A 23,419-nucleotide genomic window follows, 5' to 3' on the forward strand; every position below is an offset into this window, starting at 1 on the left:
TGAGGGAAGAAACTCCGTCTCAGTCTCTCTGTTCTCGCTGTGTGACTGCGGAGGCGCTTGCCTGACCACAGCAGCTGAAACAGTCCGTTGTTGGGGTGATGAGGATCCTTCATGATCCTACGGGCTCTGCTACTACACCTCCTGGTGTATAACTCCTGCAAGGGGGGGAGGGTAGTTCCAGTGGTACGTTCAGCTGAACGCACCACCCTCTGCAGGGCCCGCCTGTCCTGGGCAGTACAGTTCCCAAACCAGGCAGTGATGTTGCCTGTCAGGATGCTCTCCACTGCTCCAGAGTAGAAGGACTTGAGGATCCTCACCGAGACCCGGAATTTCCTCAGCTGCCTGAGGTGGTAAAGACGCTGCCTCGCCTTTCTCACCAGAGTGTCTGTGTGAACAGTCCATGTTAAGTCCTCTGTGATGTGGACTCCCAGATATCTGAAGCTGCTCACCCTATCGACAGAAGTCCCATTAATCCACAAGGGCGCGTGCGTCCTCGATTGTGATCCACGCCTAAAGTCCACAATCAGCTCCTTGGTTTTGCTGACGTTCAGGTGGAGGCTGTTGTCCTGGCACCAGAGTGACAGGTCAGCCACCTCCTCGCGGTAGGCCTTCTCATCGCAGTCGGTGATCAGCCCCACGACCACGGTGTCGTCAGCAAACTTGATGATGGTGTTGGAGCTGGACCTGGCCACACAGTCATGTGTGTACAGGGAGTACAGTAGGGGGCTGAGGACGCAGCCCTGGGGGGATCCTGTATTCAGGGTGAGGGAGCTTGACATGTACTTCCCCACCTTGACCACCTGGGGGCGGCCTGTGAGGAAGTCCAGGATCCAGGTGCACAGCGGAGCATTCAATCCTAGCTCTAACAACTTGACAGCCAGTCTGGTGGGAACTATGGTGTTGAAAGCTGAACTATAATCAATGAACAGCATTCTCACATAGGCCCCCTTCTGGCCATCCAGGTGCGTGAGCGTGGTGTGCAGTACCTGGGAGACCGCGTCATCCGTGGATCTGTTCTGCCGGTACGCGAACTGCAACGGGTCCAAGGTGCGGGGGAGGGAGGCGCAGATGTAATCCTTAATCAGCCTCTCGAAACACTTCATGACCACCGAGGTGAGGGCCACCGGACGGTAGTCATTCAGGCAGGTTGGAGAGGCGATCTTCGGGACAGGAACGACGGTGGACCTCTTGAAACAGGATGGGACCACTGATTCAGCCAGGGAGATGTTGAATATTGTGGTGAACACCGGAGCTAGCTGGTTAGCACAGGTCTTCAGTACTCGTCCAGATATGCTGTCTGGACCCGCAGCTTTCCTGGTGTTCACCCGCATCAGAGCCCTCCTGACCTCGTGCACGGACACTGAGAGTGCGCGCTCGTCCCCAGCGGTGTAGCTCCAATTAGCCGGCGAGCTAGCGGTGCTGCTGCCAGACTCGAACCGCGCATAAAAGGAGTTCAGTTGGTTGGCCAGGGAGGCGTCCACACTCGTGGCTGGGGAGGAGCTGCTCTTGTAGTTTGTTATTGTTCGCAGCCCCTCCCACAAGCGTCTTGTGTCCCCCCGCTCCATCTGCAGCTCCACGGTGTCTCTGTACGTCCGTTTGGCGTCCCTCACCGCCCTCCGCAGATTGTACGACGCCGCTTTGTAGTTGTCCATGTTGCCAGATACAAGTCCGTCGTTGTAAGCGGCCGTGCGCGCATTCAGAGCGCAGCGGATGGATTTATCAACCCATGGTTTCTGGTTTGGAAATATCCGAACTTTCACCGTGGGAACGATTTCATCCGCGAGCGTAGCCACAAAACTCACTACAACCTCCGTAAACTCGCTGACGTCACTTGAACTCGCTCGGAACACGTCCCAGTCTACGTCAGTCAGAGCGTCCTGAAGCGCAGCCTCTGATTGGTCCGTCCACCGCTTCACTTCCCTCGTCATCACCAGATCCCGCGCGATCAGAGGCCTGTAAACAGGAAGCAGCGAGATCGCGGCGTGATCTGATTTCCCGAAAGCAGGAAGCGACACGGACTTGTATCCGTTCTTGTAAGGAGTGTAACAATGGTCCAGAGTTCTGTCTCCCCTGGTGGCACACGTCATGTGTTGGTGGAAATTCGGCAGAACTTTTTTCAGGTTGGCCCTGTTAAAGTCCCCAGTCACCACCACAGCCGCGTCGGGATGTCTGTTCTGAAATCCGCACAACACATCGTGCAGAACCGACAGAGCTGCGTCGGTGTCCGCTTGCGGTGGGATATAAACGGCTGTAATGATGACCGTGCTGAATTCCCGGGGGAGATAAAATGGACGGCATAGTATGGTCAGCTGTTCCAGGTTCGGCGAGCAGGAGCGGGAGAGGAATTTGGTGTTGTTGGCGTTACACCAGCGGTTGTTTACCATTAGGCAGACGCCTCCACCTTTGGATTTCCCCGACTCTCCCGTTCTGTCGCCGCGGAACACGGAGAAGGCCTCGGCTGGACGTATGGCTTCATCCGGCACCAGTGGGTTCAGCCATGTTTCCGTCAGGCAGAGGACGCAACAGTTCCTCGTGTCACGCTGGAATTGAATCCTCGCTCGAAGTTCATCCATCTTGTTCTCCAGGGACTGGACGTTAGCAAGAAGGATGCTTGGCAGAGGTGGACGGTAAGGTTGCGTCCTCATTCTGACCCGAATGCCGTCTCGTTTACCTCGGTGCTTCCTCCGTGGGCCGGCTCGTGGAACAGCGACTCCATTTTTGTTGTTGTAGTTGTTGTTGCGAGTGTTCCCGCGTAGGATTTCCGTCGGCCACTCTGCTCCCACGGATAAAAAGTCCCAAAGTTGTTCGTTTAGGGAAATTTTTATATCCATGAGTGCATCGCGGCCGTATGAGTTAATTGTTGATGTTTTTCTGGCGAACATCGTGATAAAAAAAGGAAAAAAATACTAAAGAGTAAGAAAGTAACCGGAGCGCCGGCGCAGGCGACCGCTAGGGGCGGCGCCACTATCGCCTCTGGTTCCAACCATCTAGGTGCGTGAGCGTGGTGTGCAGTACCTGGGAGACCGCGTCATCCGTGGATCTGTTCTGCTGGTACGCAAACTGCAACGGGTCCAAGGTGTGGGGGAGGGAGGCGCAGATATAATCCTTAATCAGCCTCTCGAAACACTTCATGACAACCGAAGTGAGGGCCACCGGACGGTAGTCATTCAGGCAGGTTGGAGAGGCGATCTTCGGGACAAGAACGACAGTGGACCTCTTGAAGCAGGACCGGACCACTGATTCAGCCAGGGAGATGTTGAATATTGTAGTGAACACCGGGCCTAGCTGGTGAGCACAGGTCTTCAGTACTCGCCCAGATATGCCATCTGGGCCCGCAGCTTTCCTGGTGTTCACCCGCATCAGAGCCCTCCTGACGTCATGCTCAGACACTGAGAGTGCACGCTCATCCCCAGCAGTGTAACTCTAATTAGCCCGCGAGCTAGCAGTGCTGTTGCTAGACATAAAAGGAGTTCAGTTCGTTGGCTAGCGAGGCGTCGACACTCATGGCTGGGGAGGAGCTGCTCTTGTAGTTTGTTATAGTCTGCAGTATTTCCATTGATACTCGTAACAATGGGAATAGATACTAGTAATAATGGGAAAAGATACTAGTAATAATGGGAATAGATACTAGTAATAATTGGAATAGATACTAATCGGAGGAAAAGATCTGAAACATGGAGCCACATAGGATTCAATGAAATTATCCAATTTGTTACTGGAAACATCATAATAGCTACTAGTAGCAATGGGAAAAGTCACTAGTATCTAATAAAAAAGTACTAGTACCTAATACATTTTGACTAGCAAAACTAAAATAGTTTCTAGTAACCGTTAGAATAGCAACACAAATATAAGTTCTGTACTAGTAACTTTTACAAAGCCTTAAAACAGCTTGCCATATGAGCCTCCTCACTGGAGGAACACAATGTTATTTATTCCTCTTGCCAGATAAACTAATAGTGGATGCATTATGAGGAGTTTTAAGGCTCCCGTCCCGCCTTTTGCTGGCCAACTGGAATCCTCTGATAAGGACTATCGTGGTGGCTCACTGGGCCAGGCCTGACTGGCGAGTGGCGCCCGTGACAGCTCAGAGTCCCGCCGACCTGGAGCAGTAGTGCAATAACACCACGACGGCAATACTACTACTACAACGACAACCTGGGCATTCTACCCAGACATTCTACAGCAGGAATACTGACCAGGTAAGAATCTTAATTAGAATGAGTTTAATCCACCAAGTGCATTCACCTGTCGGCCCAACGAGGAATTTGTAATTTGTGAGTGAGGATTGGTGCGTTTCTCTACAGACGATTACCATTAAAAAAAAAAAAAAAAAAAGCTTTGACAGTCTGTAAAAAAATTAAAAATAAAACAATATAGAATAAAAAAAGGAAAGCAAAAAATAAAATAAAATAGAAATAGAAATAGCCAAATATACACAAATAGATGAAAAATACAAAACAGAAATGTAATAATATATAAAAATATACAGAATATTCAAATGCGTGTTCATGGGTGTACTGTATATGGTATAAATCATAATTACAAGTACATTGTTTTGGCCTTAAAAACATCAATGAGGTAAAGCTCATGATCTGATGTCTGAACAGATCTGAAGTCCTGTACAAATTGCGTCGGTACTAGATTGACCCAGGACCTGGTGTGTCATCCTGTGCAGCCATGATGAGATCCTGATCCAAGCTTCTGCAGGATCGTTGAGTTGCCGTGGCATGTTTTCTCTTCTCTTGACCCTTGAGTTACCGGCTGTTTTCCCTCAGTGGGCTGTCGTTTCTGTTCCCAGATAATACAGGGGGACGCTAACCGCGTGAATGGTTCCTAAGCGGTAAGAAAGAACAAAAAAAAAACAGCTTTTCTAAATGAAACCGAGAGGTACGGGAGAGTGACTTGAGAGCATCGGAACGTCACAGTGTTACCGTCACCTACACATGGACCGGTGGTTCTCAATGTAGGGTCCGGGGACCCCCACGGGGACCTTTAGGAGGTTCTGGAGGGTCCCCCCCGCAAAATGATTATAAGTGTAAGTCCACCGGTGTTTCATTTATTTACTAAGACATGGGTTTGATTTAATATGATATTTATTGATTCAGTGTCATTTGAGTTTGGGCTTGAAATAGGATTGATGAGCTCAGGAGGATGCAGGGGAGGTGGAGGGAGCGGAGCAAGCAAAGCAGCTGGGGCAAAAGGGATTGGCTGTTTCAATAGGCCGGCCCATATATAGGCGTGGAAGCGGGTGGCGAGGCCGGGTTGTCTGACACAACTAGCTCCCCAAACTACGCCTCACTGGATCACGTACAATAACGATATGGAGGTCGGAAGGTATGGAAGATCGAACTTAATCCGGGGGCAACCTGGATAAAATAACCGAGAGGGCACAGAGGGATATACCAATGTCAAATTTTCCATTTTCTGTGGCAATTATTTCGGGGACGTTGACAACAAAATATATTTCATACGCACACATTTTGGCACGTCGTAACTTTTTTTTCATGTTGTCTCTCAGATAAATTAAGAAAGCTAAAATTGTGGATCATATCTAGGCGTCGAGTGTAGCGGGAGCCGACCTTCGCACATGTACAACTTCTTGCGGTTGAATAAGTAATTTCTCCATCTACCGCCAGAGATGGTTTAACATCTCGAGTGTCATCTAAAAACATCTTTGTTGTGGAAGAAAGGACTGAACCAAGTGGGAAACAAAAAAGTGGGGGAGGTATTTATCACATATTGGATATAAGAATAATATTGAGTGAATATAGTTACCTTACTATGTTTTTTGGGGATTGATAAAACGAAATGGACCTAGTTAAATGTCAATGAATACAGAGGAAGCTAAATCTAAAACCTGGCCAAATCTGAGGGGGGGAACATACCCCTCCGTTTGAATAGTCACGTCGCGGCTGACTAAATCACATCTAACAATAAACAATAATTGACATTAATTGCACAACAGTGATGGTGTCAAACTGGACGTAAAACACTGGAAACAAGGTTTATACTGTCATCTAGTGGAGCATTGTAGAAAGAATGATATATATATAGATAGATAGAGAGATAAAGAGATAGAGAGATTGATAGATAGAGAGATTGATAGATAGAGCTGGCTGTCGCGGCTGGGGATGGAAACATCAACACATGCATCAGCTCCTGCAGCAGCAGAGGACACAACAACAAGCCTCAGAGATCTCATCTCATCTCATGTCATTCTGTGTTTAGCCGTTGACCTGGACGCAGTCGATGGAGTCACTGGAGGCACAGGAGCCGGTCTGGGATCAAGGTAAGAAAAGGCTGATTACCAGAGGACGAGAGCAACCGTCTGTTTCACCTGTGTTTGTTTTTTTTTGTCCTCATTAAATGTAAAAGGCCGGGTAGAGCTGACGAGGCAGCTCTTCTTCCCTTTAGTTGATAAAAGGCAATCTGACGGACAATGTGGGCTCCTAAAAATCTGACAGAACTTTACACTGACTCATACACAGAAAGTGAGATAGTGGTAGAAGATGTACTCAGAACTGTAAAAGTACAAAATTCCCTCAAAATGACCCTAGCGGAAAGGAAAGTACCACATTGACATTACTGTAATTCTAAAGTAAAAGTATATACGGTAAGTACATGCTCTTACAGTAAGTATTGAAAGTGAACATTCTTGTCATATCGTGCCCTGAACCTATAATAACGCATAAAGTGCCTATTAAGTAAAACTGAATATACTTCAATTCGTACAGATAGTTGAAAATGTACTTAAATACAAGCGCAAAGTGGGTGTACATAAGATTCTTTCCACCACAAGAAACTGACTTTAAAACAATTGTAAACTCAAGAGGAACCACAATCCAAACTCCTGGTCGGGTGCGTAGTTTAACCAGGGAAATTAACGTTAATTTGAGTCATTCCATCAGAACGGGGCCATTCGGCCTTTCTATTTTCAGAATTTTTAATAACAAGGAATATTTATATTTGGTTGAATTGCATTTTTTTTTTTACATTTGATCTTCGAATGTACATGTTAAACTTCCCAGAAAAATCATTTCCACCCCAGGCACAAAAGCCTTATTCTTATCATCCATTACACTCATGCATTACTACATGGATGGGTTATGCTTGACAGACCCCATAATAGATGATTAAACATCAAATTTCCCATCATAAATAATATCCTAATTTACCAGCCTTGGAATCGAGCCGAAACTGAGGGACGCAAATAAATGATCACATTTTGATTCAAAATAAAGTTTTGTATTTTATTAATATTCTGTGCTGTGTGGATGGGGAAACAGATTTACTTCTCAAAATAACTACATTGTGTCGTACATCTTTTATTCTGTAATATTTGTGATGCAACTTTCCTGACTCGATTTACGGACATGGAAATAAAAGCAGTCTTTTGAAAAAAGTTATGACTTTTTTTTTCCTATATAGTGGGTTAATAATGAACTTTAAATAATTACCAATAGTTTAGCTTGGCAGATGATTGTGTTTAATAGAGGGGATTAAATGCTGTGGACCCAAAGGGCCCTCCTTTGACGGAAAAACTCACTTACTTTTTCTAAGGAGATGGGTGGAGTGAGGAGGATCCCTTCACCCTCCTTGGTGTTTGGTGTTCCTCAGTCTCAGCCGGGGTTCTGATGACCGCGCTGGCCGTGGTCGGAACCACCTGGTGGTTCTGCTACAGACGGAGGAAGAGCAGAGGGAGCAGCGATGGAGACGGGTCTGTGTTCAAGGTGCCGCTCAGCCCGGCCCGCAGGGCCCGGAAGGAGGCCGCGGTACGTTCCCAGCGTTGACATTACTATGGAAGCCGTGTTAACACTTCATACAACAAATATATCTTAGTTACCAGGTGCTATTCCAACAGTTACTAGTAACTATTTTAGTTTTACTAGTCAAAATGTACAAGGTAGTAGTACTTATTTATTAGATACTACTAACTATTCCCATTGTTAATAGTAACTATTGCAATGTTACTAGTCACCATTACTTGAGTAATAGCACTTATTCATGAGTGACTAGTGCCTTCAATGTATTTCTTACCCATCATGAGAAATTAGTAGTCAAAACAGCTTGTTGATAGTTTAATTTAAATGGGAATGGAAATAGATACTAGTAACAATGGTAATAGATACTAGTAACAATGGGAATAGATACTAGTAATAATGGGAATAGATTCTAGTACCAATGGGAATAGATACTGGTAACAATGGGAATAGATACTAGTAATAATTGGAATAGATACTAGTACCAATGGGAATATATACTGGTAACAATCGGAATAGAGACTAGTACCAGTGGGAATAGATACTGGTAACAATGGGAATAGATACTAGTCCCAATGGCAATAGATACTAGTTACAATGGGAATATATTCTAGTAACAATGGGGATATATACTAGTAACAAAGGGAATATATACTAGTAACAATAGGAATATATACTAGGACCAATGGGAATATATACTGGTAACAATGGGAATAGAGACTAGTACCAGTGGGAATAGATACTGGTAACAATGGGAATAGATACTAGTAACAATGGGAATAGATACTAGTAACAATGGGAATGTACAAGTACCTAATACGTTTTAACTAGTAAACATAATTACTGGTAACTGTTGGAATAGCAACTAGTAACAAGAATATAAGAACTAGTCAGTTCTAAAAAGTGACTAGTTGGTCCACTGGTGTATTAAATGGTACAACCGTGTGCCATACATCATCAACAGAACAGATGCACAGTGGGAAATGCACGATTTTGAAACAGGCTTTTTTCATTTTATCCTAAATTTCATATATTTTCAGTGAATAAAAAACACTGACAATATACAGTATGTTCCCATTCAGATGAAACACTTTAAATTATTCACTATCTTACCTCTAATCTGTGTGACTTTGGGAGTTTCTGTAAGGTTGGTACCGGGGTGTCAAACAACAGCCCCGGGGGCCACATGAGGCCCATGACATCATTTAATGTGGTCTGCTCCATGTTTACGATACTGTGTTAAACATGACCCTGAAATTCATTTTTAAAATCATAATTCTTATTTAATCCATGCGATTTTACTCAATGTTTCCAGATTTAAATAGTATATAACAAACGTTTTTTTTTTCTACGATATGAAGTTGTTTATTTGTTTTTTAACTAGGTATTATCAGGAAATTCAATGCAAGGTGTAAAAAAGGAACAAAAAACAAACATGATACTTTTTTTTTCCCCCTTCAATGTTCAATGCGGTCCCCCAGGTGCTTTGTGTTTAAGACCCTTCGGACAGCATGTTTTCAGTTGATAACGGTCACGTTTAAGGGATCAGTAAATTTATTTTGGTGGAATACTCTCACCTCGTGGTGACCAGCAGGAATTTCAACAAGGCAGCAGAGCTCCACTCTTGCTTCACAAGTCCTGATGGCTTTTCCTCCCACTGGGTTCCAAAACAAGATGTTAAATCCTCATTAAAACAACACTGGCTTCACCAGCAACCACTACCTTTTAAGGAAGTAGCAGCGCAACTTTGGCCCCATTTTTTTTACAATTGATTCATTCACAGTTCCAGCCGAGGGAAGAAGGCGATGGAGCTCCCGGCCAAAATCAACAAAGTGATGAGGAAGAGCCCCAACGGGCTGTTCCAACCCAGCTTGTCCGTCTTATCAAGCAAAACATTCATAATGTTGAACTAACAAAACAAAGCATCTAAAACCTGGCAACATAACCTCCAAACCAACAAAAAGTGAGACCTCCTCCTCCCAGTGCATTGTGGGATATTGTCACCAGTGCAGGGTTTGCACACTGCGATATTTCCATGGATGTAGTACGTCACCCTGGGACTTTTGGTAAATATGTGAGCATACTATGGTTTAGAACACACCAAATATTAATTAGGCGTATTAAATAGTGGTAGGCTAGAATGGCATTCTGGACCCGCCGTGAGAAAGAAATGGCCGTGCAGAGTGTCCCGGTGGAGACAGAGACAGAGGCCTCCATATTGAATGAAGCGACATTGTGGTGTTTGGTATCCGACATGACCCAAAGCTAACTTTTTGAAGTGGTGGCCAAGACTGACAATATGGTTTGCCGAAATGTAATGGTCTTATAAGTGAGGGATAATGATGTTTATAGTTAGAATCCATATTTAAATATTCCCACTTGTTTCCCAATGCACCGGGGTAAGTCATTTGACGGAGGACCGCGCTTATTATACATTTTTATACAAAGGAAAAGTGGTTGACAAGTGGGCAGCCAGACTGCACGAGATGGCTGACAATGTCCTGGGACAAATGTGCAACATGAGTAATAAATAATCCTTCATATAGAACAAATAACGAATCCTAAATAACAAATTACACATCATAAAGAACAGAAGATGAACACTAAATAACAAATTATACACAATAAAGAACAAATAATAAATCATAAAGAACAAATAATGAATCTTCTTCTTCTTCTTTCGGCTGCTCCGGTTAGGGGTGGCCACAGCTAAATACCAAACAACAAAAAGTACATAATAAAGAACAAGTAATAAATACCAAATAATAAATAATACAAAATAAAGAACAAATAATAAATCCTAAATAACAAATAATTCATCTTAAGAACAAAAAATGAACATTAAATAACAGATAATACATCCTAAATAACAGATAATGAATCTTCTTCTCCTTTCGGCTGCTCCCGTTAGGGGTGGCCACAGCTAAATACTAAATAACAAAAAATACATCATAAAGAACAAATAATAAATACTAAATAACAAATAATACATCTTAAGAACAAAAAATGAACATTAAATAACAAACAATACATAATAAAGAACAAATAATAAATACTAAATAATAAATAATAGAAAATAAAGACCAAATAATGAATACTAAATAACAAATAATACATCATAAAGAACAAATAATGGTCTAGCAACTGCCACTAAACATCCCGGTCCAAGCGTTCTGTGTTTGCACACGGACAAATCTTAAAGAAACAATTTATTTTTTTCTTTGTTCATCTCATCTATTATCCACCCACAACAATAAGGTTTTGTTTTATTTTTTATTTTTACTTTCAGCTGATCAAAGAGCCCGATGTCCAGGAGGAGGAGGGGGGCGAGGAGGAGGCTGGGTGACAACACTGCCAGTTAGATATTTCATTCAAGTAGTAATCTCAGAATTTGAACTCTTCTGTTTTAATGGCGTGGTGTATTTTGTTCGATTTTCGCTGCGTCCGTGTTTTTCACCGTCTTTGTTAACAATGGGCTTGTTTCAATGCATTGGGTTCATGGTGTGACTTGGTCGTAATGTTCCACAGTAACCCTTTTAAAACCCGCCACAGTGAATGCTTTTTCTTTGTTGTTCATGTCTTTTCTTTCGGCATTTCCTCTTTGCCATGTTCTGCTTTCCTAATAAACCCTTTTTGTGGCAAAACAAAAAGGTTTGTTGGTCTGAACACTTCCTGTCCCCATTGAAAACCAGTAAATCAAGAGGATGCAGAACCCAGCCGGCTTGATGATGTCACATGCGGATCGTTCTTCAAAGATAATTGATATATTTATGAATTTATGTCAATGTATTTGATTCTTTATTAGAATATAAAAAAAAACTGCTTGCAATTAACATAAACACACCACTTATGTAGCCACCTCCTCAAATTCTTTCCTAAAATCTGAGAAATTAACATCTAAATCACACCAGGATTGCGAATAAAGTATGCATACTATTCAGCAGCTTCCTTCTTGTGTACGTGCATCAGACCAGTGAGATGACACGGAAACAATATAGAGCAGCCCTGCAGGAGAAAGAGGCATTCTCACTGTTTGTTTTTCATTCTCTGTGGAGAATGCGGCCACAGATTTTGATCTATTTTAGCCACTGGCTATTCAACAGCTGTGTGTGTGTGTGTGTGTGTGTGTATGTGTGTGTGTGTGTGTGCGTGTGCGTGTGCGTGTGCGTGTGCGTGTGCGTGTGCGTGTGTGTGTGTGTGTGTGTGTGTGTGTGTCATTTTCTCCAACTGGGTTTAGCAACAGCGGGACATCTGGTAACCCGAAGGTTGTCGGTTTGATCCTCAGCTCCTCCTGCTGTGTGGTGTGGGGTCCTTGAGCAAGACACTGAACCCCCCAATTGCTCCAGATGGGTACTTAATTATTGTAAGTCACATTCGGGTAAATGATGTTTTTGAAACTCCACTTTAATGCATTCTGAATCTTTTCAAACGATCCTCTTGTCTCCCGTTGGCATCAGCACAGTTTGATGGTTGCTGTAAATGGAGTCTTTCAATAAATAAATCAAGTGAACATAGAAAATGTTATAGAGAATAATTTATTATTATTATATACAATTACATTACAAAAAAACATAGAATCATAATAATAATAATTATAATTATTATAAACATAGAAAAAAAACATGTACACGGAAAAACATAAACATAGAAACAAACAACAATATGTACGTGGAAAAACAAACATTGGACAACAACATGTATCGAAAAAACAGAGTTAACGAGGTCCAGAAAAACTGGTACAGCAGTTGGGCACGTGGCCTCTTCCTGTCATAGTTTGGACAGCAAAGTTTTGGCCCGCCCTACCTCAGCCGATCAGACGGGTGTAGTTCTTTTTTTAAGTGCTCAAAAAAGTGAAGAAAAAAAGGTAAGTAAACAACATTTGGGAAATCAAGGGTAAAAACCACAGGTTCGAATCTGAGCGGCTGAGGTCGCAGCACGCCAAATATCAGTGTGCAAACAGTTTAGAGTACATGGAGTTTTTGTCCTGTTGCAAGAGCGAAGAAAAAGGGGTCATCACAGGTGGTAAGATGATGGATTCCAGGAAGTCTGTTGGCCAGCCTCCCTATAAAGCAGCAGATTTGCTCCAGCCAGAGGAAGCTTTGTTGGGGAAGTGAAGAAGTCGAACTCAAGCAGCTCCGGATCGACGGCAGAATGAAGAGGGTCCTGATCAGCACGCTACTGTTGGGTACGTACAGCACTTCAACGCAACTTTTAAATTAAATATTTTATCTTATTAAATAATGCAAACATCTCACTGCTATATCCCCTCAAAGCATTGTGACCCAGTATCTGACTGTGTGTGTGTGTGTCTGTGTGTGTGTGTGTGTGTGTGTGTGTGTGTGTGTGTGTGTGTGTGTGTGTGTGTGTTCAGCCGCACTGTGTGTGTGTGAGGGCATCCAGTTTGGGCAGCTCTGCAGTGGGAACCCCAGCAACAGGAGAAGGACCCAGGACATTTGGGGACAGGGCCAGTACGGTGCCGGACGGTACGACCAGCACATTCACCCATCAGAACAACGACTGTTGATATGTTTAGACAGCAGAGATCATTGTATTGGGTCATTGGATTAACGTAAAAGAAATGCTTGAATTTGTTAAACCTATCGACTTTTTTTTTTTAGGTTTCCTCAATTTAAATTTTACATTTTAATTTCTAAATTTCAAGTTGATAATTTCCATTTTGTATTTATCAATTATTTTTTATAATTATTATAATTATACTTATAACAACAATAATAATTATTATAAATATTATCATTTGTTTTAGTATTATAAGTGTTATTTTCAATATCCAGTATTGTGATTTTTACATATTCTTTGCACCAAAAACTTTTCATGAAATGATTGTGTTTATCCTACTCAATAAAGCTCATAATTTTATTACATAGATAATTCTCAGTGTCTTAAAAAAAAAGGACATAATTGTATTCATTGCACTGGAAGCTCATGTTTTACTCAACTCACGCGTTGATTTTGATGCGTTGCACTTTGTCTTGGTAAACACACAGAGCTCTGTGAGTGAGTGAGCTGGGAACAGGAACAATTCAACCTTACTTCCCCAAATAACAGAACTGTCTGTCTGTCTGTCCGTCTGTCTGTCCGTCCGTCTGTGTGTCCTTCTGTCTGTATGTCCTTCGATTATCTCGACCACCGTTCATCTGATCGTCACACTAGGTGGGTGTGTCGCCGGGGACCCAATGGCGTGCAGTGTCCAATTTGGTGCAATTATGACATGCGACACGTGCAATGTTGATAAACAACACGTGACCGCTGTTTCCCAAATTACCGATAAGGGAAAAAAGTAACGAAGGCAGCTAAAAGTACTTACTTGTTTCACCCTTTTCCCCCCCAAACTGACATGTAATCATAATCTTTAAAATTGTTCCCGGGTTTTATTCCAATTTGTGCACAGTCTATTTGGATCTATTTGGATTTCCTTCAAATCTCAGTAAAGCCTCCTTCTCATTTAATTCCTCATCCGACAGTGAGATCTTCCTCTTAGTGGCCATGGGATGAACTGCATCTGATTTTCACATCAAAAAATAATATTTTGTGATGCAAACCTCAGACGCAGCGCATTTTGAGAGAAAATGAGAGAGAATGAGAATTCTTTCTCCCGTTTCTACTCGTTGGAATGAACCCCACTAAATGCCGTATTCGTTGCCACATTCGCCTGCTTATTTAAGATGATTTTCCGTCCAGGGGCGGCCGCACACACAAGGGCCTGGACATCGTCTGCGGCGACGGGGACACGGTGTACGCTCCGCTGGACGTCACACTGCACGGAAAGGTGATCGTCTACACCGACCCGGCCAAGGCGGCCATCAACAGCGGCATCAACCTCCGTGGAGAAGGTATGGCTCCGTCCATTTCCCACATTTAGGGCCCAAACTGTTTACGTGAGCAACAGGCTCCTCTCCGGTTTCACTCATTTGAAAAACTGGAATTTGATCGCAACATAAGACGTGAGTCAAATGATGACTGGAAAATAAACTGAATTTCAACATTGCACACGATCTGGCAAGTGCAGACACAACTCTCCTTCTCTAGTGTTCGTCAGACATACTGTTAATTATAGAGGTAAAAAACGTAATCCTGTCCATTGACATTTTAAGGGAATTTTATACCAGTGTTAGAAATGTCGCAATAAATACAATGGGAATTAGGAGAGTTTCCATCAGTTGGGTCGAGGTAAATAAACTTGTCCACCTGAAATTTTTATGTCCCAGAGTTGAATTTGAACAGGTAGCTCTTGAACAACACAGTTAATCCCAATTATTTGAATATATATATATATATATATATATAATTATTTTTTATTTATTTTATTATAATTTTTTTATAGGCCTGTGCTTCAAGCTGTTCTACGTGGACCCGGTGAAGACGTCGGGCAAGATCCTGAAGGGGGAGATACTGGGCACCATGCTACCCATGCAGAGTGTGTACCCGGGGATCCACTCCCACGTGCACGTCCAGATGTGCGACAAGACCATCGACCCCACCCTGTACTTCAACTGAAAACACCCCCCGCCTCTCCACCTGCCTCCATCGCTCCATGCATTTATCATACAGAGGGTGAATGGCAGCGCTGCAGCTCTGTTCCAAAATAAACAACAACAAAAAATGACGACTGTTTAAAGTGAGCAAGTGTGTTTTTCATATCAACGTCTCTGCTATGAAAGAACAACTTCAATCTGACGTCTAATCCTTCAAGCTCATAAAAGTGTTTCCCACTTCCGGCTCGTTATTTGCTGTTCGCGAGAAGAAGATTCGTGACAAGTGGGCTCGCGCCAGGAGCCGCGTTATCGCTCGCGGGCGTTTCCTATTCGACTCGTCGCTGAGTGGTTGCCACGGCAGCGTAATGAGCACATTAATGTGCGCAGAGTTTTCAGTCATTTGAAATTAATGAATCATGTCAGGTTTTTATCTGTTACGCCTGTCACCTCTCACCTGTGTCGTGACCGTGTGATTTGTGGTCGGTGACGCCAGGTAATACTGCACGGGGAAAACGCTTTGAATCGAACTATTTGCGAGTAGAAGAAGAATCTTTAATTGTCACACAGCACACCACTCTACAACAAATGCAGGCACACACATGGATGGTGGCCGGTGAAATGAGGCCTCTGCGGTTAACCCATCCTGGCTTGTCCTTCCTCCGGAGGGGCAGCCAGGAGCAGTGGGCAGCATTCGTGGACGCACCCAGGGACCTGGTGACGAGTGTCCATCGCTGGTCAGACGATGATGGGTGCATGTTTTTGGTGGGGGTCCTTACTGACGTAAGGTGGAGGAAACCCCATGTGAGCACGGGGAGAACATGCAAACTCCACACAGAAAGGCTCCTATTTGGGCCCGCCCCAGGCAGGAATCGAACCCAGGACCCTCTTGCTGTGAGGCAACATTTTAACGTCATGTAATCAACCCCACCGGGGGATCCCGACCACCTCCCGAAACTTCTTCCCCGTGTCGTTTAAAAAACAAAAAAATCACGTCTCTGTACATGAATAGCGCCGCATCTTAACGCATGAGCTCCTCCTCCACTGTGGAGGAACCGGAGTTGAGGGTTTGTCCAGGGTCTATGAGGGACGGTCCCGGCGGAAATGCATCATCGCTGCCCCGCGTCACAGCTTATTAGAACGAAGTTGAACTCCGCCCAAGGTGTCCGAGGTGGCGACGCCCCCCCCAAAACGCCGCGTCGCTCTCCGTCGCCACCTCCCGTCGGGGATGAACGACTTCCGGACGCTTTAGTGGCTGCTGGTCCGAGTCTACGGTCACTGGGCTGAGGGCGCATGAGTCACTCCTAACTCACGGCTCTCGGCTGTTTTCATTCTTGACTCATTTTTTTTTTACAGATGCGGCCCTTTACCAGGGACGAGTGGAGAAATATTTGCTGACTTTCTGCAATGACTCACCCTTCATTTCATTCGGTCGGTGCAACTTGCGCGTGCGTGACGCCCGACTCAGGGGTCCTCATTGGCGATCTGGTTCGGGGTGTCACTTCCTCCGCTTGGGGCTCTCGGGTCTCTTTTCTTATTCCTCTCTGCTTCTCTCTTCATTCCACATTCGGGTCTCAGTTCAGCCCGCGTGTCGCCGCCGTCCCCAACTCATCTTCGAAATGACTCGGGCGTCGGCAGCGACCGGGGAAAAAAAGTCGGCGTCGGCGCCGACGACCGAGTCATTTAAAAGATGAGTTGGTTCGTGAGAGTCTTGCCTCACCAGACGAGAGCAGAGTGAAATATCGACAGAGTCGGCGTTGAACTACAGCCTTCTTGTGGAGGCGTCAGTGGGTCGCGGCGGTTAACGACAGCACGATGGAGCAGTGGGTGGTGCTGTCATGTTGCAGCCACAGCGAACGTGTGTGGCTCCTGCATGGACAAGGTCCCGCGTCTTCAGGGCGTCTCCGTCCTTTACGGCCATTTTCAGTCGGAATAGTCTCCATGCCTGTCCCCTCCCTTACCCTGACCGGAGAGAGAGGGTTAACGGAACACAAATTGTTAGGATAATAGGAAAGAAGGTCGACTAGAAGGGACAGTTACAACTGCCGGTGATGGGACTCCACCCCAAGGCGGTGCTGTTTCACCACCTCCAATGGATGTGTGATGCGGGCTGAGTGCAGAGGCTGAGTTACTCCCCAGTGGACATTAAACCAAGGGGAGGCAGCGTACAGACTATCCCTCACTGGAAGGATGTCAAAAAGATGGCAGGCAACACCAGTCTGCACTTTTTTTTTTTTTTTTTGAGCACGACAGGTGAACAATCACCTGGCAGCATCACATCCCACTGACACCTCAGACATCTGGTGTCTCTATAGTCTTTATTAATGGACTATCAAGATAGATTGTGGAGCGAGGTGAGACAGTTTTTTACTATAGGTTTGCAGTTTTCATAAACGACCCGTGTGGAGCGTGGAGATAGTTTCAGAGCTGTAGCGAGGCGCTGCAAAGTGAAATAAACTACTTCCACATTATCCAATTTTGCTTGACTCAAAAGAGATAAAAAAAAAAAATAAAAAAAAAACTCAACCAAGATCGAATAGAAAATAATCCAAATAAAGCCACAAGCTTAAACCAAAAGTGTCAAAGCCTGTTCAGCAGCGATGTGAGAATCCTGCCGCGCCAGATCACACGCCTTCTCCTGCACGGTCTCAGTAGGACAGAACCTTTCCTGGTACCAACAGCGTCTTTAATCATCAGCAATTCAACATGCAAACTCACAGAGAAGCCCCTAATTGGGAGACAACACACCAGAGCATGGTGCCAGCAGCACCCCAGGCGGGAACTGAACGCAGCACCTTCTTGCTGCGAGGCAGCTGTGCAGGCACTGTGTCACCAGGTTGGTCCTGGTAAACGTCTCCTCATTTAGTTCCCGTACCTCGATCATATGTGTATAACAATGTGTATAACAAGCTTCCTGGGCCGAACACAGATGGTTTAGAGGGTCTAAAGTCACAGGACGTTCTGCTTGATCTGCATCACATTTATCTCCATGTGGTCTACACCAGGAGTTCCCGAATTGGACTCTGAGGCCCCCTTGTGGGGGTCAAGGTATTGCAAGAGGCTGCAGCAAAATGGTTTTTATTGTAATATTTTTTCTCCCCACAATATATATATATATATATATATATATATATATATATATTTATTTATTTATTTATTTTTATGCCTAAGTGGCTTTGTCATGGAAAAGTATGCAAAAAGTTTGCAATTTAAATTGCATTTGAACGTGTGGCTAGAAGGTACCACTACAGTGGAGGTAAAAAACAACATATATATAGATATAATCCGTTTAAACCCAAATGACAAGGTAGCAATAGAATTATTCCCGTGGAATAAATGGCGTCAGAATGTAATACATGGTTGTTCCTCCACGTGAACAGTCGACGCCGCGGCTGCATCTAATGTCACAGTGCTTCCTAACAAAGAAGCTGTGTTGTATTGATTCTGCATCCAGATCCGCAGATGTGGCGCCGCATGCTCCAAACAGACACACGCTGAGAATTCAGTTTGCCAAAGAAAGGTCAGAGACGACTTAAGTGTTTAATCATCCACACTTCCTTTTGTGCACTGAGTATTTCAACAAGAAGGACGGGACCCGAGTCTTGGGTTGAGGACAGCTTAACTTCAGTCACCAGCGCCAAAAAAAAACAACCGCTTTTTGTAAGTGGGCCCAACGCACAGGGAAGGTTCTGCTGGATTTTAAAGGATGGAGTAAAACGCCATCGACAAAACCCTTTTTTTTTTTTTACAATCGAGGCGTTAAGAAACTTTAAATCATTGAGAACTGTTTGTAGCAATAACGTATTGATTGGATTTGAGAAACTTCTCACTGGGCTTCAATGGAGTCCAATGGGGAAAACGTACTAAATTAACAGAGGGTAACGGCGTCGCAAGAGCACAGTCATCGGCATCAACTTCAGCTGAATAATTACAACTCGGTGTGACACACGCTCTGATTGGCTTGCTTAATAAATATTAAATAAATAAATAAATAAACAAACACATAATAAATGAAATTGTTATTCTTTATATTTCATGAGAAGCTTTTCGTTTTGTCTTTAGTGCAGCGTTAACACCTTTACTTTAATATTTCATAATTAATAATTAATAATTGTCTCGTCAGGGCGCCACTCCCATGTTGATTTAGTTGGGACAAACTAATGGCGTTGATTTGAGTAAATCAAACATTAAGCATAATCAACCAGACTAAGTTTGGAGGAGTTATTTTCGTTGACATTGGCTACTGGACTCAACACTTAATGAACACCAACAGACAAACCGCTACCTCCAGTCAATGGATTTATTTTATCATCCTAATTGACTTGAATAAATGAAATAACAGTCAACAAAGGAGGAGTTTGGGTGGCTCCTCTCTTCAAAATGGTTCTTTCTGACGAGGGAATGTCATTTCTCAACACGCAAAAGTCACATTATTCCTCACAAGTCAAGTCAAGTCAAGGCACACTTCATTCCCAGACCGCATTTCATACCAGGGCAACACAATGCGCTTGACAAAGAAATTCAAAAAAGAAAGAGAGAACGTAGTTGTCAGCCGGTCCTTACAAAAGAACGCCCCTGAAACACCAGCCGCAACAAAAGCGACCACAAAGACACCAAAAACAACAGCAAAAGCGACTCCAACCACGGTGGCAGCTGCAGCAGCAACAGAAAACAACAACAGCGGCAACAACAGCCACAGAAACAACAACAACGGCAGCAGCAACATCGACACCAGCAGCAGCAGCAGCAGCAGCAGCGACAACAGCAGCAGCAACGTACACGCAGAGACGTCACCGGGACCGGAAGTGGTAGCTCTCACAAAACACGACGTTCAAACCAACAAAGATAAACTCTTGTGACGATGTTTACGTCCAAACAAAAATAAAAGGAAAAACGAAGCGCATAACATTCGTGTCTGCTTGACCATTGAGGCGATTCCTGACGACTAACAATGAAAACATGATTTCAACACATGATTTCTTTAATCTGATTACGTCACGCACGATGGGATATTTTGATTCTTGCTGGTGAACCTGGCAACATGGAGGTGAGTACATTTAACGGCAGTATTGGTAACTCGGCCGATAGGCGTCATTCGGTCACGAAAGTTGGATCGTCCGTCATGGAAGCATCGGCAGAAATAATGGCGCTTCAACGACTGACGAATTTGGCGTCGGTGCATATTGATCGGGACTTAACACAAAGGAAAGGTGGCCAAGGCCAGGGCTTCCCCCACGGAGGTTTGGATCAAACAAAAGAATGCAGGCTCCGGGTGCAGAGAGAGAGAGAGAGGGAGGGAAAGACCGGGGGTTAGTCGGTTCAATCTGGGCTTGGGATCACGAAACGGAGCCGCTTGGCCCCCTGCGATGCCTTCCTCCGTTCGCCGCCCCCCCCCCCCCCGGGGTGAAGATCCACGCCCTGCCCGGGGAGCTTCCCAAGTGACGCCTTTATTGTTTGAGAACGTAGACAAGAGTTAACAGATCCCAGGTGAGGGTCCAGCAGGGGACGCCACAGTTGACATATAATACCCCAGTGGGAAAGGAAAAACCAGGATTTCAGACCCCGGTGAAATGACCCTGGTAATAGACACGGTCTCCGAACCCAAGGACTGTCTCCGCTCCGCGGCGTGGACACTCCACGTAGCTTCTACTGCGGTGTTTGATTTTTTTGAGCGGCTCAGAGAACTTTTTTTTGCCCAAGTCTTTCAGTTTTATGTTTGTTTCATGTTGATGTTGCTTTTACTGTTTTATTCCCAATCAGACTGGAAACATGAGACGGCCATTTTCCGACGTGTTTGTGACGCGGAATGTGACGCACCAGGAAAAAAAAACAAAAACCTTGGGCTCAATCAACTAAAATTACCTTGATTATAAAAAAACCCCAGGTAAACCTGTAAACCTTTTTGTGTCAAAATGGTATAACACAGCTTTTTTGTTTAATCATGGGGTTTATACATTTATTTGCACAAAGATACAGCATATATAATAAATGTAATGTTATGTATGAAATTGTAGATGGTATCTATGGAACTTAATCAGATGCATGACAATACCTGGGAATAATTCCGATGACAAGATGTAAATAACAAGGAAAAACAAAAAAATAATGATGGATAACATTCAGCAAATTCTTAAATAAAACAAAAAAATAAATAAACAAACAAACAAACAAACAAACAAATTAATAAAATAATAAAAAAATAAATATAATGTTCCTTATCTGAAAAGGAGGGAGAAGTAAACAGTAGATCTATGTACAGTACAATACAAGCAGCCCTGTTCGATGTGTCACAACAGCACATGACCTTTTCAACTTGTGCTAGACACCTGCAGAGGCTCTGGAGGGCAGCAGCACCCAGCCAGTGAGCCGGACAGCCGCTCTGCTCTGCAGGTTCAAGGTCCCTGGGGGGAATAACAACTTCTCTCCCAAACAATGTGCACAACACCACCACCAGCGCCGCCAGCACCACCACCTGCAGCTGCCGCCATCGCCGACAGAGGCGGAGCTGGTGAATCCAGGTGAAGGCTTTCATTCCTCACCCAGTCCCTCTGTTCAAGCTCTTATCATACTTCTCTGCTGCAGACAGGGGAGGAGGAGGAGGAGGAGCAGGAGGAGGAGGTGGAGGAAGACAGCCATAAAGAAAGCTTCTATTTAAAAGTGATCTTCTGACAGCTGCAGCTGGATGCTCCTCCAACAAGTAGGGATTGTGAGAGAAGTTCATTAATGATATTCCATATTATTTTACTAGTTTTTCAAAGCTGCTGGTAACAGAGCAGACAATAGTCAATCTGAATATTATTTTGCCTTTGGTTGGGATTGGGAAAAAAAATACATTGGATTTGTGGGGCTATAAAATTATTATAATTATTATTATTATAATTTTTTTTATTATTATTATTATTTTTTTATTATTATTATTATTATTTAACCAAAAGTGAGAGGTGAAACCTAAAGAAAGGCAAAATGTTACAGAATGAATAGAAATAAGGCTCTGTTATGCTTTTCAACAGGCTTTATGCTGCCATATTTACATTTATTCATTACATGAATAAAAACATGTTTTTATTATTATTATTATTATTATTATTATTATTATTATTATTATTATTATTATTATCAATATAAATATAAATAATAATAATAATAATAATAATAATAATAATAATAATAATAATAACAATAAAAATAATGATAATAACAATAACAATTATAATAAATATAGCTGCAGGCAACAATATGCAGGGTCCAGGGTAACAGGCCTTTCGTCAAAGTTCAATGGACGGCTGTGCTTTGGTTTTCTGTTACGGTGTGTTTTGTGACTGCAGATGTTATTTTGTTGTGGTCTGTTATAGCACTTTGTAAATCAACAGAAAACTGCCTTCACAATAATAATGTATTTTGTTAACCTATAAATAAATAAACAAACTGAGGTAAGTGGTTTAATTGAGTGTAATTGTAGAGGATATATCACGGTATGAATTGTGTTTAGTGGGTTACAGGAAAAACATAAAATGAATAAAATTATAATGAAAGTAGTTCAAAACACCTACACAGTAAATGTTCCTTGTATAATGTAATTGGTTTTTGATATTGTTACCAGTAATTCAGCTAGATTGTACAGTGGTACCTCGACTTACGACTGTAATTGGTTCTGTAAGAACGGTCGTATGTTAAAACAATCGTATGTCGAAGCAATTTTTCCCATATAAATTATGAAATCATGAAGGGTGAAAATAAACAAAATACATATCGCAAACACAGTAAATATGCAAAAAATATCGATAAGCCATGAACTACGTACACACACGATGTAGGTCGCCCACTGACTGACCGCTGACTGACCGCTGACTGACTGCTGACTGACCGCTGACTGACTGCTGACTGACCGCTGACTGACTGCTGACTGACTGCTGACTGACTGTTTACTGACCGCTGACTGACTGCTGACTGACTGCTGACTGACTGCTGACTGACTGTTTACTGACCGCTGACTGACTGCTGACTGACTGCTGACAGACTGCTGATTGACTGCTGACTGACTGCTGACTGACTGCTGACTGGCTGCTGACTGGCCGCCGACGCACCAACTGCAAATTTCCACGGTCGTATCTTGGAGCAGTCGGTCGCAAGTCGATACAAATTTTTGTGACTATCGCTGCTCGTATC

General features: G+C 43.6%; 2 protein-coding genes across 3 annotated transcripts; both read left to right on the forward strand.

Annotated features, from left to right (window-relative positions):
* Positions 1 to 4,096: 4,096 nt before the first annotated feature.
* On the forward strand, positions 4,097 to 11,337 carry LOC307236142 (uncharacterized protein). Of its 2 annotated transcripts, none has more exons than XM_080008444.1 (4): positions 4,097 to 4,202; positions 6,232 to 6,292; positions 7,564 to 7,775; positions 11,053 to 11,337. In XM_080008444.1, exons 2-4 carry the CDS (start codon positions 6,253 to 6,255, stop codon positions 11,107 to 11,109), a joined length of 309 nt encoding a protein of 102 aa, XP_079864570.1. In that variant the 5' UTR covers positions 4,097 to 4,202; positions 6,232 to 6,252; the 3' UTR covers positions 11,110 to 11,337. The 2 variants fall into 2 exon arrangements, with proteins under 2 accessions (XP_079864570.1, XP_079864571.1); XM_080008445.1 differs by having other exon boundaries at positions 7,567 to 7,775.
* A 1,536-nt stretch (positions 11,338 to 12,873) lies between these two features.
* Positions 12,874 to 15,364, forward strand: LOC307236331 (leukocyte cell-derived chemotaxin-2-like). The gene is made up of 4 exons (XM_080008706.1): positions 12,874 to 12,948; positions 13,135 to 13,246; positions 14,463 to 14,614; positions 15,106 to 15,364. Exons 1-4 carry the CDS (start codon positions 12,915 to 12,917, stop codon positions 15,276 to 15,278), a joined length of 471 nt encoding a protein of 156 aa, XP_079864832.1. The 5' UTR covers positions 12,874 to 12,914; the 3' UTR covers positions 15,279 to 15,364.
* The last annotated feature ends 8,055 nt before the right edge of the window (positions 15,365 to 23,419 follow it).

This window comes from Zeus faber, assembly GCF_960531495.2.
Source record: "Zeus faber genome assembly, chromosome: 10".
NCBI classification, from domain to species: domain Eukaryota; kingdom Metazoa; phylum Chordata; class Actinopteri; order Zeiformes; family Zeidae; genus Zeus; species Zeus faber.

Bases quoted from the DNA above. Each gene is read 5' to 3' on its own strand.
- LOC307236142 (XM_080008444.1), top strand. From the start codon at position 6,253: ATGGAGTCACTGGAGGCACAGGAGCCGGTCTGGGATCAAG. The intron at 6,293-7,563 runs GTAAGAAAAGGC...ACTTTTTCTAAG, and splicing joins GGAGCCGGTCTGGGATCAAG to GAGATGGGTGGAGTGAGGAG. The intron at 7,776-11,052 runs GTACGTTCCCAG...TTTTACTTTCAG, and splicing joins GGGCCCGGAAGGAGGCCGCG to CTGATCAAAGAGCCCGATGT.
- LOC307236331 (XM_080008706.1), top strand. From the start codon at position 12,915: ATGAAGAGGGTCCTGATCAGCACGCTACTGTTGG. The intron at 12,949-13,134 runs GTACGTACAGCA...GTGTGTGTTCAG, and splicing joins GATCAGCACGCTACTGTTGG to CCGCACTGTGTGTGTGTGAG. The intron at 13,247-14,462 runs GTACGACCAGCA...TTTTCCGTCCAG, and splicing joins GGCCAGTACGGTGCCGGACG to GGGCGGCCGCACACACAAGG.